This window comes from Leptodactylus fuscus, chromosome 5 (assembly GCF_031893055.1).
Source record: "Leptodactylus fuscus isolate aLepFus1 chromosome 5, aLepFus1.hap2, whole genome shotgun sequence".
Lineage (NCBI taxonomy): Eukaryota > Metazoa > Chordata > Amphibia > Anura > Leptodactylidae > Leptodactylus > Leptodactylus fuscus.
The window spans coordinates 215,014,735-215,029,546 of NC_134269.1; the positions used below are offsets into that span (position 1 = coordinate 215,014,735).

The 14,812-nt window shown below is 40.2% G+C and overlaps 4 protein-coding genes across 12 annotated transcripts in view; all 4 read right to left on the reverse strand.

Moving 5' to 3' along the window:
- LOC142204081 (protocadherin gamma-C5-like) overlaps positions 1 to 14,812 on the reverse strand; it is a 290,042-nt gene that overhangs the window by 160,369 nt on the left and 114,861 nt on the right. The gene's annotated exons all lie outside the window — the stretch shown is intronic.
- On the reverse strand, positions 1,050 to 3,564 carry LOC142203146 (protocadherin gamma-C5-like). Its single transcript, XM_075273649.1, has one exon. The coding sequence runs from the start codon at positions 3,531 to 3,533 to the stop codon at positions 1,050 to 1,052; it is 2,484 nt and encodes an 827-aa protein (XP_075129750.1). The 5' UTR covers positions 3,534 to 3,564.
- On the reverse strand, positions 6,206 to 8,720 carry LOC142203203 (protocadherin gamma-C5-like). Its single transcript, XM_075273748.1, has one exon. It carries the CDS (start codon positions 8,687 to 8,689, stop codon positions 6,206 to 6,208), a length of 2,484 nt encoding a protein of 827 aa, XP_075129849.1. The 5' UTR covers positions 8,690 to 8,720.
- Positions 10,500 to 13,257, reverse strand: LOC142203207 (protocadherin gamma-C5-like). Its single transcript, XM_075273751.1, has one exon. It carries the CDS (start codon positions 12,966 to 12,968, stop codon positions 10,500 to 10,502), a length of 2,469 nt encoding a protein of 822 aa, XP_075129852.1. The 5' UTR covers positions 12,969 to 13,257.

The following is a 14,812-nucleotide window of genomic DNA, read 5'->3' on the forward strand; positions in this document are numbered from 1 at the left end:
ACAAACTAAGATTATTATGTTATAACTAGCTCATGTTACTGTATGAGAAGACACCGACCCTGCCAATAATACCGCTATAAAATCAGAAAGGAGGAACAGCACATACATAATGTCAAGCCGTAGGTTAGAATTGATCATCCTTGTAGAGCACAGAACAGATCAAACCTTCAATATAATGGTAAATTTCTCCAATGTAGACACCATCAATTATAAATTAGAAGAACTTTGAGTTCTTGAACATCTAATTTTCATTTTTAATCCTATGTTGCATAAGTTCTAACTGGGACCAAATTTACAAAACATATAACAGTGTCCAATATCAGTCAAGCACCATGTTAGTACTGTTTTTACCATATGTGTTAGTCAGACTACTGAGAACCATCACATGACATATCACCTACAAACTCCATCAATTACCAGTCAGAGGTTCATCATTCTATAGAGACCCCTTAAGGGATCCTATCATACAACCCTTTTTTTTCTGACTAACACATCGGAATAGCCTTAAGAAAGGCTATTCTTCTCCTACCTTTCGTTGTCTTCTCCGCGCCGCCGTTCTGTAGGAATCTGGGTTCTTCTCGGTATGCAAATGAGTTCTCTCGCAGCACTGTGCCAGCAACCATTTTCTTGTGGCCTGTGGGCATGCGCAGTCTGCTCTGCCTGAGGTCTGAGGCCTAGAAGTTACAAGTTACCACCGGAAGATGAGGATGAAGAGGACGCTGCTGACGAAGATGGAGGCGGTGCTGGAGAGAGTTCTCTCGCAGCATTGGGGACACCCCCACTGCTGTTTGAGCGCTGGGGCCTTCCCCCACTGCTGCGAGAGAACTCATTTGCATACCAACATGAGATGGGATGCCTACGGAACGGTGGCATGGAGAAGACAACAAAATGTAGGAGAAGAATAGCCTTTGTTAAGGCTATTTTGAAGTGTTACTCAGAAAAAAAAGGGTTTGTATGATAGGATCCCTTTAATAAAACAATATTTCAACATTCTAATAAGAGCCGTTTATATCAATATATTATAGATTTTCATGTTTTCAGATTAGGCATCAAAATTTGACAGTGTATGATTTTATAGTACCATGACTTACATTATTTGGATCATTCAGTGAATCCCCCTCAGTTGAGACTTCTTGATAAACATCCTTTAGCTGAGGGTACTGTAATGGCTGCACAATACTGAAATCTTGTAGTTCTGGGGCTGGGGGTAAATTAGTTTGGTAACTCTGCCCCTGGGATCCTGGAGGAACCATCCTGACCTCCATGTATTTTAGGGTCCCGTCTGTGTTCAGGTACAGAGCCGGCTGATACTGATCTGTGTACGCTTTGGATTGGGATCCACCAAGAAAACAACAACTACTGCTGTAGTCATAAGTGTCCTTCCTCAGACATCTCACCAATAATATTATGAAGGTGACAAGTGACACTAAGCTGATGGCCACCAGGGAAATGATCAAATACAGAGTCATATCTGATGGGGGTTTGGAGTTGGTCAGGAAGTCACCAGATTTGGGCCTTTCCACTATAACCTCATCTGCTATACTGACAAGTACAGTCACTGTGGTGGATAATGGAGGATTCCCCTGATCACTGATAGAAATGACAAGTTGTTGCCCCATGTTCTCGCTCTCCTGTAATCCTCTTACAGTTCTGACCTCTCCTGTGTGTTTGGACACTTGGAATGATGAATAACTGATGGGGTCAATGAGAGTAAAGACCAACCAGGCATTGTGACCAGAGTCCAGATCCACTGCCGACAGTTTTGTCACCAGATATCCGGCACTTGTAGACTTTGGGATCCTCTCTTGGACAATGAGGTCCTCAGAGTGTTCTGGATACAGCAGAGAGGGGGGATTGTCATTTGTATCCAGAATGAAGATAAAGACGGGAACAGTAGAAGATAAGTGCGGAGATCCTGAGTCTTCTACCTTTATGGTGATGTGTAAAACCTGGATCTGCTCATAGTCAAAGGAGCGCTGAGCATATATATTCCCATCACTAGAACGGATGTAAACATAGGAGGAGACAGAGGAGCCGTCAATCTGACTCTCCACTATGGAGTAAACCAGATCAGAATTAACCCCTTCATCTAGGTCAGTAGCAGATACTGTACATAGAAGAGTCCCGGGGTCGGTGTTCTCCTTAATGAAAGCATTATAAGTAGACTGTGTGAAGAGCGGAGCATTATCATTAATATCTGACACACTGAGGGTGACGCTTGTTTTACTGTATAGAGGGGGAGACCCTAAATCACCGGCTGTCAGCTCTATAGTGTATTGGGGGGTTTCTTCTCTATCCAGATTCCCATCTGTCACCAATGCATAACGGTTCTGATGGGATCTTATTCTAAAAGGCACATTTGGTGATAAGTCCAGTCTTATTTCTCCATTCTTTCCAGAATCCTCATCTTTTACATTAATAAATCCAACAACAGCTCCAGATGGGGCATTTTCTGGAATATTATTAGATACTGATGTAAATGTGATTTCTGGAGGATTATCATTAACATCTTCTACTTCTACCTGAACTATGCATTTTCCCTGTAATTTTGGAAATCCTTTGTCTTCTGCCTTAATAGATAATTCATAGAAGCTCTGCTCTTCATAATCCACCAGTCCATCCATATAAATTTCCCCAGTATTTTCATTCAAAGCAAACAACTGTCTAGCAGACTTAGATGTGTGGCCATCATAGGAATACTGAATCTCCCCATTTGCTCCGTCATCCTGATCCGTTGCGTTCAGTGTTAATATGACAGTTCTCAATGGCAGATTCTCCCTAATACTGATCTTATATACTGACTGATTGAAGACTGGAGGATTATCATTAATATCTAATACAACTATTGTTATTCTGCAGGTCCCTGATCTGGCCGGTTCTCCTCCATCTATAGCTGTGAGAATCAGGTTATGTTCTTGCTTTTCTTCTCTATCTAAAACCTTTTCTAGTATCAGCTGAGGGATGAGCGTTCCATCCTTACGACTCTTCACAGACAATGAGAAATAAGGATTTGTATTCAGTGTATACTGACTGACACCATTCACACCAATATCTAAATCCTCTGCAATCTCCAAAGCAAACCAAGCCCCAGGACTTGTTAATAATTCTGTTATTTCGATAATATGATCATTTGATGAGAATGTGGGAGAATTATCATTAATATCCAGAATCTCTATTTCTAGACTATAAAGCTCCACAGGATTCTCAGCCACAACCTCTATCTGCAGTAAACAGCTGGGACTAGATCCACACAGGCTCTCCCTATCAATCCTGTCCTTCACAACCAAGCCTCCATTTGCCGGATTTACACTGAAATATTTCTGGTATTTTTCCGATCTCAGATGTATCCTGCGCTGAGAGATCTCTGCACGTCTGATCCCCAGATCCTGAGCTACATTTCCTACCAATGTCCCCGGCTCAGACTCCTCAACAATAGAATAACGCAGCTGCCCCGAGACCCAGCCCCAGCTACAAAGGAGAAAGGAGCAGACTACTTGCCATTTCCAGCACTGACAAAAGCCTCTGATGTCCATATCTTAAATGATTGTCTTGATATTTGATGTCATGTAGTTCCTGTGTAATCCAAGATGCATGAGGGTTATGATGTTATCTGTCTGAATCCCCAAAAATGTAATCCATGCAAAGAGAAGAATCATCCGCAGGGCTCTCATCGGAGCAGCAGCTCTTCTTTGTGTGCGAGAGGCGATGGGAGGGTGAATCACTGAGCCAGGGGGAGGAGAGCGCAGAGCTGACATGTACACATTCTCCAGTATTACTGACACACAGGACTATAGGACAAGTCTACCCTCTACTGGCCAATAGTGAGAATACAGCAAGTAAGGAGAACAATAATATAGGTAGAATGTTCTCCTGCCATGAGCATGTTGTGTATACCCCCAGTACAAAACACCTTGCACTACAAGATTACATTTTAGATAATAATGAAATAGAAATGGAAACCGTCATCACACAAATACAGGTTCAGTTCTCATAGGAATATGTAGAACATACGTACATGTGCAATAACAGGTTTCCATATTTTCAATGTAGTATTATACAATTATTTATATTTCTATTTTATAATACGTTAAAACCTGAACACTGTAAATTATCAATATATAGACTAACTATTGTGTAATATTATATCAAAGATCATAAGTCAAGAGAAATGTCTTCATATATGATATAAGTAAGGAGCGTATACTGTTTATGATAATAGTATATAGTGATTGAGCAGGAGACTCTTGCACATTCTTGATATACCAATGAATGGAGGGAAAATATTCAGTACATGGCAGAGAAAACACCAAATAATAAGAGATCAGGTCTTGATTTGTGGAGACATATTCCAGGTCAGTCCATGGATACCTCTTACACTCCTGTGCTTTTTACAATTGTTTGTACTTTATATCTATGAATACCAATACGTTGGACTATTCCTACTAATCACAATAGAAGTCCTGTTCTATATTACAGAAAAGTATTACAATAGATGCTAAGATGTCTTAAAAACTTTAAGTTAATGGATGTTATCCTAGAGACTGGGAATGGATACTACACAAAGACATAGATCAGACGCGTACGTTTTCTCTCTGCATTTTTCTAGTGGAATAGTGGACAAAAACCTCCAACGGAGATCGAGCGTAGAGGTGGGAGTTCTTCTTTACTGATTAGCCAGGCTCCTGTGATAGAAGTATATAGAAGAAGCTGACTATTCGGCATCCCTGACTATAAAACAATGTTGTTGTTTTTTTAACTTATTTTGGAGATTATAGAAAAGATAGTACCTGCACTGTCCTTTCAGCATGAAGAGATGGTACTTGCTCTAGCTGTGCTGACTGGATTGATAACAAATCAAATATCAAGATGAACATTTAGAAGAGAATCAGATAAGAATCGATAATTATTCAGGGAAATGAGTATAAGATTAAAGTATATAGTAGAAATGTTACTGGGAGTGCAAAAATGGAATGTTGTGTTATTGCTGAAGGAATTTTAAACATAACATATTCAAAAGCAATCCAAAATTGTACATCACGTGATCAGCCTTCCACATGTCTATGCCCAGAGTTCTGAGAGCTGTCTACACTACAACATCAGAAATATATCGGAAATATTTTTATCATACAAAAATATTCACAGTAATTATTGTCTCAACAAACTAAGATTATTATGTTATAACTAGCTCATGTTACTGTATGAGAAGACACCGACCCTGCCAATAATACCGCTATAAAATCAGAAAGGAGGAACAGCACATACATAATGTCAAGCCGTAGGTTAGAATTGATCATCCTTGTAGAGCACAGAACAGATCAAACCTTCAATATAATGGTAAATTTCTCCAATGTAGACACCATCAATTATAAATTAGAAGAACTTTGAGTTCTTGAACATCTAATTTTCATTTTTAATCCTATGTTGCATAAGTTCTAACTGGGACCAAATTTACAAAACATATAACAGTGTCCAATATCAGTCAAGCACCATGTTAGTACTGTTTTTACCATATGTGTTAGTCAGACTACTGAGAACCATCACATGACATATCACCTACAAACTCCATCAATTACCAGTCAGAGGTTCATCATTCTATAGAGACCCCTTAAGGGATCCTATCATACAACCCTTTTTTTTCTGACTAACACATCGGAATAGCCTTAAGAAAGGCTATTCTTCTCCTACCTTTCGTTGTCTTCTCCGCGCCGCCGTTCTGTAGGAATCTGGGTTCTTCTCGGTATGCAAATGAGTTCTCTCGCAGCACTGTGCCAGCAACCATTTTCTTGTGGCCTGTGGGCATGCGCAGTCTGCTCTGCCTGAGGTCTGAGGCCTAGAAGTTACAAGTTACCACCGGAAGATGAGGATGAAGAGGACGCTGCTGACGAAGATGGAGGCGGTGCTGGAGAGAGTTCTCTCGCAGCATTGGGGACACCCCCACTGCTGTTTGAGTGCTGGGGCCTTCCCCCACTGCTGCGAGAGAACTCATTTGCATACCAACATGAGATGGGATGCCTACGGAACGGTGGCATGGAGAAGACAACAAAATGTAGGAGAAGAATAGCCTTTGTTAAGGCTATTTTGAAGTGTTACTCAGAAAAAAAAGGGTTTGTATGATAGGATCCCTTTAATAAAACAATATTTCAACATTCTAATAAGAGCCGTTTATATCAATATATTATAGATTTTCATGTTTTCAGATTAGGCATCAAAATTTGACAGTGTATGATTTTATAGTACCATGACTTACATTATTTGGATCATTCAGTGAATCCCCCTCAGTTGAGACTTCTTGATAAACATCCTTTAGCTGAGGGTACTGTAATGGCTGCACAATACTGAAATCTTGTAGTTCTGGGGCTGGGGGTAAATTAGTTTGGTAACTCTGCCCCTGGGATCCTGGAGGAACCATCCTGACCTCCATGTATTTTAGGGTCCCGTCTGTGTTGAGGTACAGAGCCGGCTGATACTGATCTGTGTACGCTTTGGATTGGGATCCACCAAGAAAACAACAACTACTGCTGTAGTCATAAGTGTCCTTCCTCAGACATCTCACCAATAATATCATGAAGGTGACAAGTGACACTAAGCTGATGGCCACCAGGGAAATGATCAAATACAGAGTCATATCTGATGGGGGTTTGGAGTTGGTCAGGAAGTCACCAGATTTGGGTCTTTCCACTATAACCTCATCTGCTATACTGACAAGTACAGTCACTGTGGTGGATAATGGAGGATTCCCCTGATCACTGATAGAAATGACAAGTTGTTGCTCCATGTTCTCGCTCTCCTGTAATCCTCTTACAGTTCTGACCTCTCCTGTGTGTTTGGACACTTGGAATGATGAATAACTGATGGGGTCAATGAGAGTAAAGAACAACCAGGCATTGTGACCAGAGTCCAGATCCACTGCCGACAGTTTTGTCACCAGATATCCGGCACTTGTAGACTTTGGGATCCTCTCTTGGACAATGAGGTCCTCAGAGTGTTCTGGATACAGCAGAGAGGGGGGATTGTCATTTGTATCCAGAATGAAGATAAAGACGGGAACAGTAGAAGATAAGTGCGGAGATCCTGAGTCTTCTGCCTTTATGGTGATGTGTAAAACCTGGATCTGCTCATAGTCAAAGGAGCGCTGAGCATATATATTCCCATCACTAGAATGGATGTAAACATAGGAGGATACAGAGGAGCCGTCAATCTGACTCTCCACTATGGAGTAAACCAGATCAGAATTAACCCCTTCATCTAGGTCAGTAGCAGATACTGTACATAGCAGAGTCCCGGGGTCGGTGTTCTCCTTAATGAAAGCATTATAAGTAGACTGTGTGAAGAGCGGAGCATTATCATTAATATCTGACACACTGAGGGTGACGCTTGTTTTACTGTATAGAGGGGGAGACCCTAAATCACCGGCTGTCAGCTCTATAGTGTATTGGGGGGTTTCTTCTCTATCCAGATTCCCATCTGTCACCAATGCATAACGGTTCTGATGGGATCTTATTCTAAAAGGCACATTTGGTGATAAGTCCAGTCTTATTTCTCCATTCTTTCCAGAATCCTCATCTTTTACATTAATAAATCCAACAACAGCTCCAGATGGGGCATTTTCTGGAATATTATTAGATACTGATGTAAATGTGATTTCTGGAGGATTATCATTAACATCTTCTACTTCTACCTGAACTATGCATTTTCCCTGTAATTTTGGAAATCCTTTGTCTTCTGCCTTAATAGATAATTCATAGAAGCTCTGCTCTTCATAATCCACCAGTCCATCCATATAAATTTCCCCAGTATTTTCATTCAAAGCAAACAACTGTCTAGCAGACTTAGATGTGTGGCCATCATAGGAATACTGAATCTCCCCATTTGCTCCGTCATCCTGATCCGTTGCGTTCAGTGTTAATATGACAGTTCTCAATGGCAGATTCTCCCTAATACTGATCTTATATACTGACTGATTGAAGACTGGAGGATTATCATTAATATCTAATACAACTATTGTTATTCTGCAGGTCCCTGATCTGGCCGGTTCTCCTCCATCTATAGCTGTGAGAATCAGGTTATGTTCTTGCTTTTCTTCTCTATCTAAAACCTTTTCTAGTATCAGCTGAGGGATGAGCGTTCCATCCTTACGACTCTTCACAGACAATGAGAAATAAGGATTTGTATTCAGTGTATACTGACTGACACCATTCACACCGATATCTAAATCCTCTGCAATCTCTAAAGCAAACCAAGCCCCAGGACTTGTTACTAATTCTGTTATCTTGATAATATGGTCATTTGATGAGAATGTGGGAGAATTATCATTAATATCCAGAATCTCTATTTCTAGACTATAAAGCTCCACAGGATTCTCAGCCACAACCTCTATCTGCAGTAAACAGCTGGGACTAGATCCACACAGGCTCTCCCTATCAATCCTGTCCTTCACAACCAAGCCTCCATTTGCTGGATTTACACTGAAATATTTTTGGTATTTTTCTGATCTCAGATGTATCCTGCGCTGAGAGATCTCTGCACGTCTTATCCCCAGATCCTGAGCTACATTTCCTACCAATGTCCCCGGCTCAGACTCCTCAACAATAGAATAACGCAGCTGCCCCGAGACCCAGCCCCAGCTACAAAGGAGAAAGGAGCAGACTACTTGCCATTTCCAGCACTGACAAAAGCCTCTGATGTCCATATCTTAAATGATTGTCTTGATATTTGATGTCATGTAGTTCCTGTGTAATCCAAGATGCATGAGGGTTATGATGTTATCTGTCTGAATCCCCAAAAATATAATCCATGCAAAGAGAATAATCATCCGCAGGGCTCTCATCGGAGCAGCAGCTCTTCTTTGTGTGCGAGAGACGATGGGAGGGTGAATCACTGAGCCAGGGGGAGGAGAGCGCAGAGCTGACATGTACACATTCTCTAGTATTACTGACACACAGGACTATAGGACAAGTCTACCCTCTACTGGGCAATAATGAGAATACAGGAACACAAAATTGGAATGTAGAGTGCAAACACAACAGTGGAAGAATTATTATATTGTTGAGCTTTATATAGACTTTCCAGTACTGTCCATCATAAAGCTCATACATTCAGACCCCCACTAACATAATATTGATGACTTATTCTATAGATGAGCCATAAAACAAAAAATAATAATTATTAGTTTTATATCCAACTTCTTGTATACTTCGATAGGTGCTGCGCTCCACTGACTCCTGTCCAGTTGACATGTTTTCTCTAGCCCCCACCATTGCTAAGTAATGCATTCTATTACTTCAACCATTCTCATTCTCATTACTGTCATATGGGCGGTCCTTGGCTGCAGCACACAGACAGGGAGCACTTTCCTGACAGCATAAAGCATATTTGTGATGAAGGTTACAGAAAAGACTGCTTGGGAATGGTAAGGACTAGAAAAAGAAATCAATCTGTGCCAGAATCAGTAAAGCAGCACCTATTAATAGATGGAAAGAGTTAGAGTTCGTGGAGGTGGTGAATTGTCCTCTTTAATAAACTTTTTATTCCCTGTATGAACCATGACAATGTGAGCCTCTGGAATTCTTCTGGATTACAGGTTAGATGTTATGCAGAAAGAAGCCTAATTACATTATACTAAGAGTTTATACAAATATGTACAAACATATTAAGCTTCGTCTCTTATATATTTAAACATGAGTTTCTGTCTGTCTGTTCTTTATGCCCGACCAAACGACTAGACCGATCTTCACCAAATTTGTCACACAGGTACATCAGGTGTCCGGGAAGGTTTTAGACCTGGTCTCAGCTCTTGAGAACATACAATTGCTGAGATACAGTATTCACACAAAATTACCTGCATTAGCCAATAGAAGCCTGCAAGTGTTTTACTCATATTCCAACTGCAATACAGATGGTGAAATGTCACTTATCAATCAATAGAAGCTCCCAAGCACTTAATATCTTTATGCACACAGCTTTACTCCAGGTATCTATAACAACCCAGCATTTTTTCTTCACTGCTCTAGGTCAACCTTAAATGGGCAGGATGCTGTGAATGACACTGTCAAACAAGGTCACATACACACAGTTTTACTCCAGGCTTCCATAACAACTTGTCTCCTGTGATACCATTCTATCAGATTGCTCTGTAGTCAGTTGCCTTCTTTTTCTCTGCTATCTTTCACTTTTTGTCTTTTGACCATTAAATATATTATGTACACCTCCTGATAGTATACAGACATTGCTTTTGCTTACACAATGCATACAGTCAGCTCTATTAGACACATTGTGCTTACACACAAAACATCAGGTACTATGCTACGTAGTATGTTCCTTTGTGGTCATTGAACAACATTAAACAACGGAACCTTGATAAAAATACATCCTCAATTATAGTGCAGAGGCTCATTGGTATCAAGTTAATACAACAGTAGCGTAAAGTGGTACTAAAGGCAGTAAATACAAAACATCATTTCACATTAGTTTCAGTTTTGGCACCTAAAAATGTTAATATCTTATAACATGATCATATTATGACTTACATTATTTGGATCATTCAGTGAATCCCCCTCAGATGAGGCTTCTTGATAAACATCCTTTAGCTGAGGGTACTGTAAAGGCTGCACAATACTGAAATCTTGTAGTTCTGGGGCTGGGGGTAAATTAGTTTGGTAACTCTGCCCCTGGGATCCTGGAGGAACCATCCTGACCTCCATGTATTTTAGGGTCCCGTCTGTGTTGAGGTACAGAGCCGGCTGATACTGATCTGTGTACGCTTTGGATTGGGATCCACCAAGAAAACAACAACTACTGCTGTAGTCATAAGTGTCCTTCCTCAGACATCTCACCAATAATATCATGAAGGTGACAAGTGACACTAAGCTGATGGCCACCAGGGAAATGATCAAATACAGAGTCATATCTGAGGGGGGTTTGGAGTTGGTCAGGAAGTCACCAGATTTGGGTCTTTCCACTATAACCTCATCTGCTATACTGACAAGTACAGTCACTGTGGTGGATAATGGAGGATTCCCCTGATCACTGATAGAAATGACAAGTTGTTGCTCCATGTTCTCGCTCTCCTGTAATCCTCTTACAGTTCTGACCTCTCCTGTGTGTTTGGACACTTGGAATGATGAATAATTGATGGGGTCAATGAGAGTAAAGACCAACCAGGCATTGTGACCAGAGTCCAGATCCACTGCCGACAGTTTTGTCACCAGATATCCGGCACTTGTAGACTTTGGGATCCTCTCTTGGACAATGAGGTCCTCAGAGTGCTCTGGATACAGCAGAGAGGGGGGATTGTCATTTGTATCCAGAATGAAGATAAAGATGGGAACAGTAGAAGATAAGTGCGGAGATCCTGAGTCTTCTACCTTTATGGTGATGTGTAAAACCTGGATCTGCTCATAGTCAAAGGAGCGCTGAGCATATATATTCCCATCACTAGAATGGATGTAAACATAGGAGGATACAGAGGAGCCGTCAATCTGACTCTCCACTATGGAGTAAACCAGATCAGAATTAACCCCTTCATCTAGGTCAGTAGCAGATACTGTACATAGAAGAGTCCCGGGGTCAGTGTTCTCCTTAATGAAAGCATTATAAGTAGACTGTGTGAAGAGCGGAGCATTATCATTAATATCTGACACACTGAGGGTGACGCTTGTTTTACTGTATAGAGGGGGAGACCCTAAATCAGCGGCTGTCAGCTCTATAGTGTATTGGGGGGTTTCTTCTCTATCCAGATTCCCATCTGTCACCAATGCATAACGGTTCTGATGGGATCTTATTCTAAAAGGCACATTTGGTGATAAGTCCAGTTTTATTTCTCCATTCTTTCCAGAATCCTCATCTTTTACATTAATAAATCCAACAACAGCTCCAGATGGGGCATTTTCTGGAATATTATTAGCTACTGATGTAAATGTAATTTCTGGAGGATTATCATTGACATCTTCTATTTCCACCTGGACTATGCATTTTCCCTGTAATTGTGGAAATCCTTTGTCTAAGCCATTAATATATAATTCATAGAAGCTCTGCTCTTCATAATCCACCAGTCTATTCATAGAGATCTCTCCATTTTGCTTATCTAGAGAAAATATTTCTCTAGCAGATTCCGATGTGTGGCCATCAAAAGAGAACTCTATCTCCCCATTTGCTCCGTCATCCTGATCCGTTGCGTTCAGTGTTAATATGACAGTTCTCAATGGGAGATTCTCCCTAATACTGATCTTATATACTGACTGATTGAAGACTGGAGGATTATCATTAATATCTAATACAACTATTGTTATTCTGCAGGTCCCTGATCTGGCCGGTTCTCCTCCATCTATAGCTGTGAGAATCAGGTTATGTTCTTGCTTTTCTTCTCTATCTAAAACCTTTTCTAGTATCAGCTGAGGGATGAGCGTTCCATCCTTACGACTCTTCACAGACAATGAGAAATAAGGATTTGTATTCAGTGTATACTGACTGACACCATTCACACCGACGTCTAAATCCTTTGCAATGTCCAAAGAAAATTGAGCACCAGGACCCGCAAATATTTCTGTGATCTTAATATTATAAACATCAGATGAGAATGTGGGAGAATTATCATTAATATCCAGAATCTCTATTTCTAGACTATAAAGCTCCACAGGATTCTCAGCCACAACCTCTATCTGCAGTAAACAGCTGGGACTAGATCCACACAGGCTCTCCCTATCAATCCTCTCCTTCACAACCAAGCCTCCATTTGCCGGATTTACACTGAAATATTTTTGGTATTTTTCTGATCTCAGATGTATCCTGCGCTGAGAGATCTCTGCACGTCTTATCCCCAGATCCTGAGCTACATTTCCTACCAATGTCCCCGGCTCAGACTCCTCAACAATAGAATAACGCAGCTGCCCCGAGACCCAGCCCCAGCTACAAAGGAGAAAGGAGCAGACTACTTGCCATTTCCAGCACTGACAAAAGCCTCTGATGTCCATATCTTAAATGATTGTCTTGATATTTGATGTCATGTAGATCCTGTGTAATCCAAGATGCATGAGGGTTATGATGTTATCTGTCTGAATCCCCAAAAATGTAATCCATGTGAAGAGAATAACCATCCGCAGGGCTCTCATCGGAGCAGCAGCTCTTCTTTGTGTGCGAGAGGCGATGGGAGGGTGAATCACTGAGCCAGGGGGAGGAGAGCGCAGAGCTGACATGTACACATTCTCTAGTATTACTGACATACAGGACTATAGGACAAGTCTACCCTCTACTGGCCAATAGTGAGAATACAGCAAGTAAATTTAAATAGCCTGTAGAATTTTTTGAGTGTCAGAATTGAAGTCTAAACTTATATTAATCATTATAATCATTTATGGAATTATTTATTAACAATACTAATGTAAATAGACAAACTCCGGCGACTATCAGAACTATATCTAATATTCCAGCACCTCAGGATCCGCGCTGTTATCTCCCCACCCTCAGGTCATCCTTCTTTCCCAAATTTTTCCAATTTCCCTTTTATGCTCCTTACTCAAATCCAACTTTCCTATATTCACAATGATAAAATAAGTGTCACCTATCTAAATAAACCGTTCTATGACTGATGCTCGATGTATTTTGTTGATCACATCAAAATGAATAAAAGGTTTTTTTTAAAAAAAAAAAAAAAAAAAGAAAAAAGAAAATTTGCAAAAAAGGAAAATCACCGAAAACTTAAAAATAATTTTTTGATCATTGGCACAATTGGTTAATTTAAGCTATAGGCCATTACTATACTGAGGAGGCGAACCTTACTATCTAGTCATGTGGGACCATTGTAAATAACATAGATAGGCCTTAAACACAGATATAGCATGTCTCCTTAGTATTAGATGTGGTGGCCTGATCATAAAACCATTTCAGTGTTTGCATTTTACCTTCTTGACTAGAAATAGTTACCACACAAAGTTGTAGATATTTGGTTGTATTCCCAGCACAGGCTTGGGCCTAGGAGCTTCCAACTATGCCCAGAGGCAATACAAAATGTGTATTTGGGCCCTGTCAGAAAGATAACTCTGTCACCCATAGTAACCAATCACAGCACAACTTTCATTTTTAAAAGGCAAAAGTACAAAATGAAAGCTGCGCTGTGATTGGTTGCTATGGGTGACAGTTTATCTATTAGACATGATAATAAATCTTCCGTTTTGGAGTCTGTTCGATGCCATTAATGTTGTCCTGAGATGGATCCGGCTCGGCTGTTACTGTTTCTGTGTATAGAGCGTCACAGGAATATTATTGCCTATCTGCATCTAACATTTAACAAAATCTGTGGAAAACCAGAGCTGTAAAGTAATGTATACAAGGTACAGGACGTACACATCACTAACACAGGTAAATTCACACGCCAAAGCACTTCATGATTCTAGCTTCACATACAGTATATCCCAGTGTATAAGACATATCTATCTATCTATCTATCTATCTATCTATCTATCTATCTATCTCCTATCTATCTATCTATCTATCTCCTATCTATCTATCTATCTATCTATCTATCTATCTATCTATCTATCTCCTATCTATCTATCTATCTATCTATCTATCTATCTCCTATCTATCTATCTATCTATCTATCTATCTATCTCCTATCTATCTATCTATCTATCTATCTATCTATCTATCTATCTCCTATCTATCTATCTATCTATCTATCTATCTATCTCCTATCTATCTATCTATCTATCTATCTATCTATCTCCTATCTATCTATCTATCTATCTATCTATCTCCTATCTATCTATCTATCTATCTATCTATCTATCTATCTATCTATCTCCTATCTATCTATCTA

Coding starts and splice junctions, on each gene's coding strand:
- LOC142203146 (XM_075273649.1), bottom strand. CDS start 3,533: ATGGACATCAGAGGCTTTTGTCAGTGCTGGAAATGGCAAGTAGTCTGC.
- LOC142203203 (XM_075273748.1), bottom strand. CDS start 8,689: ATGGACATCAGAGGCTTTTGTCAGTGCTGGAAATGGCAAGTAGTCTGC.
- LOC142203207 (XM_075273751.1), bottom strand. CDS start 12,968: ATGGACATCAGAGGCTTTTGTCAGTGCTGGAAATGGCAAGTAGTCTGC.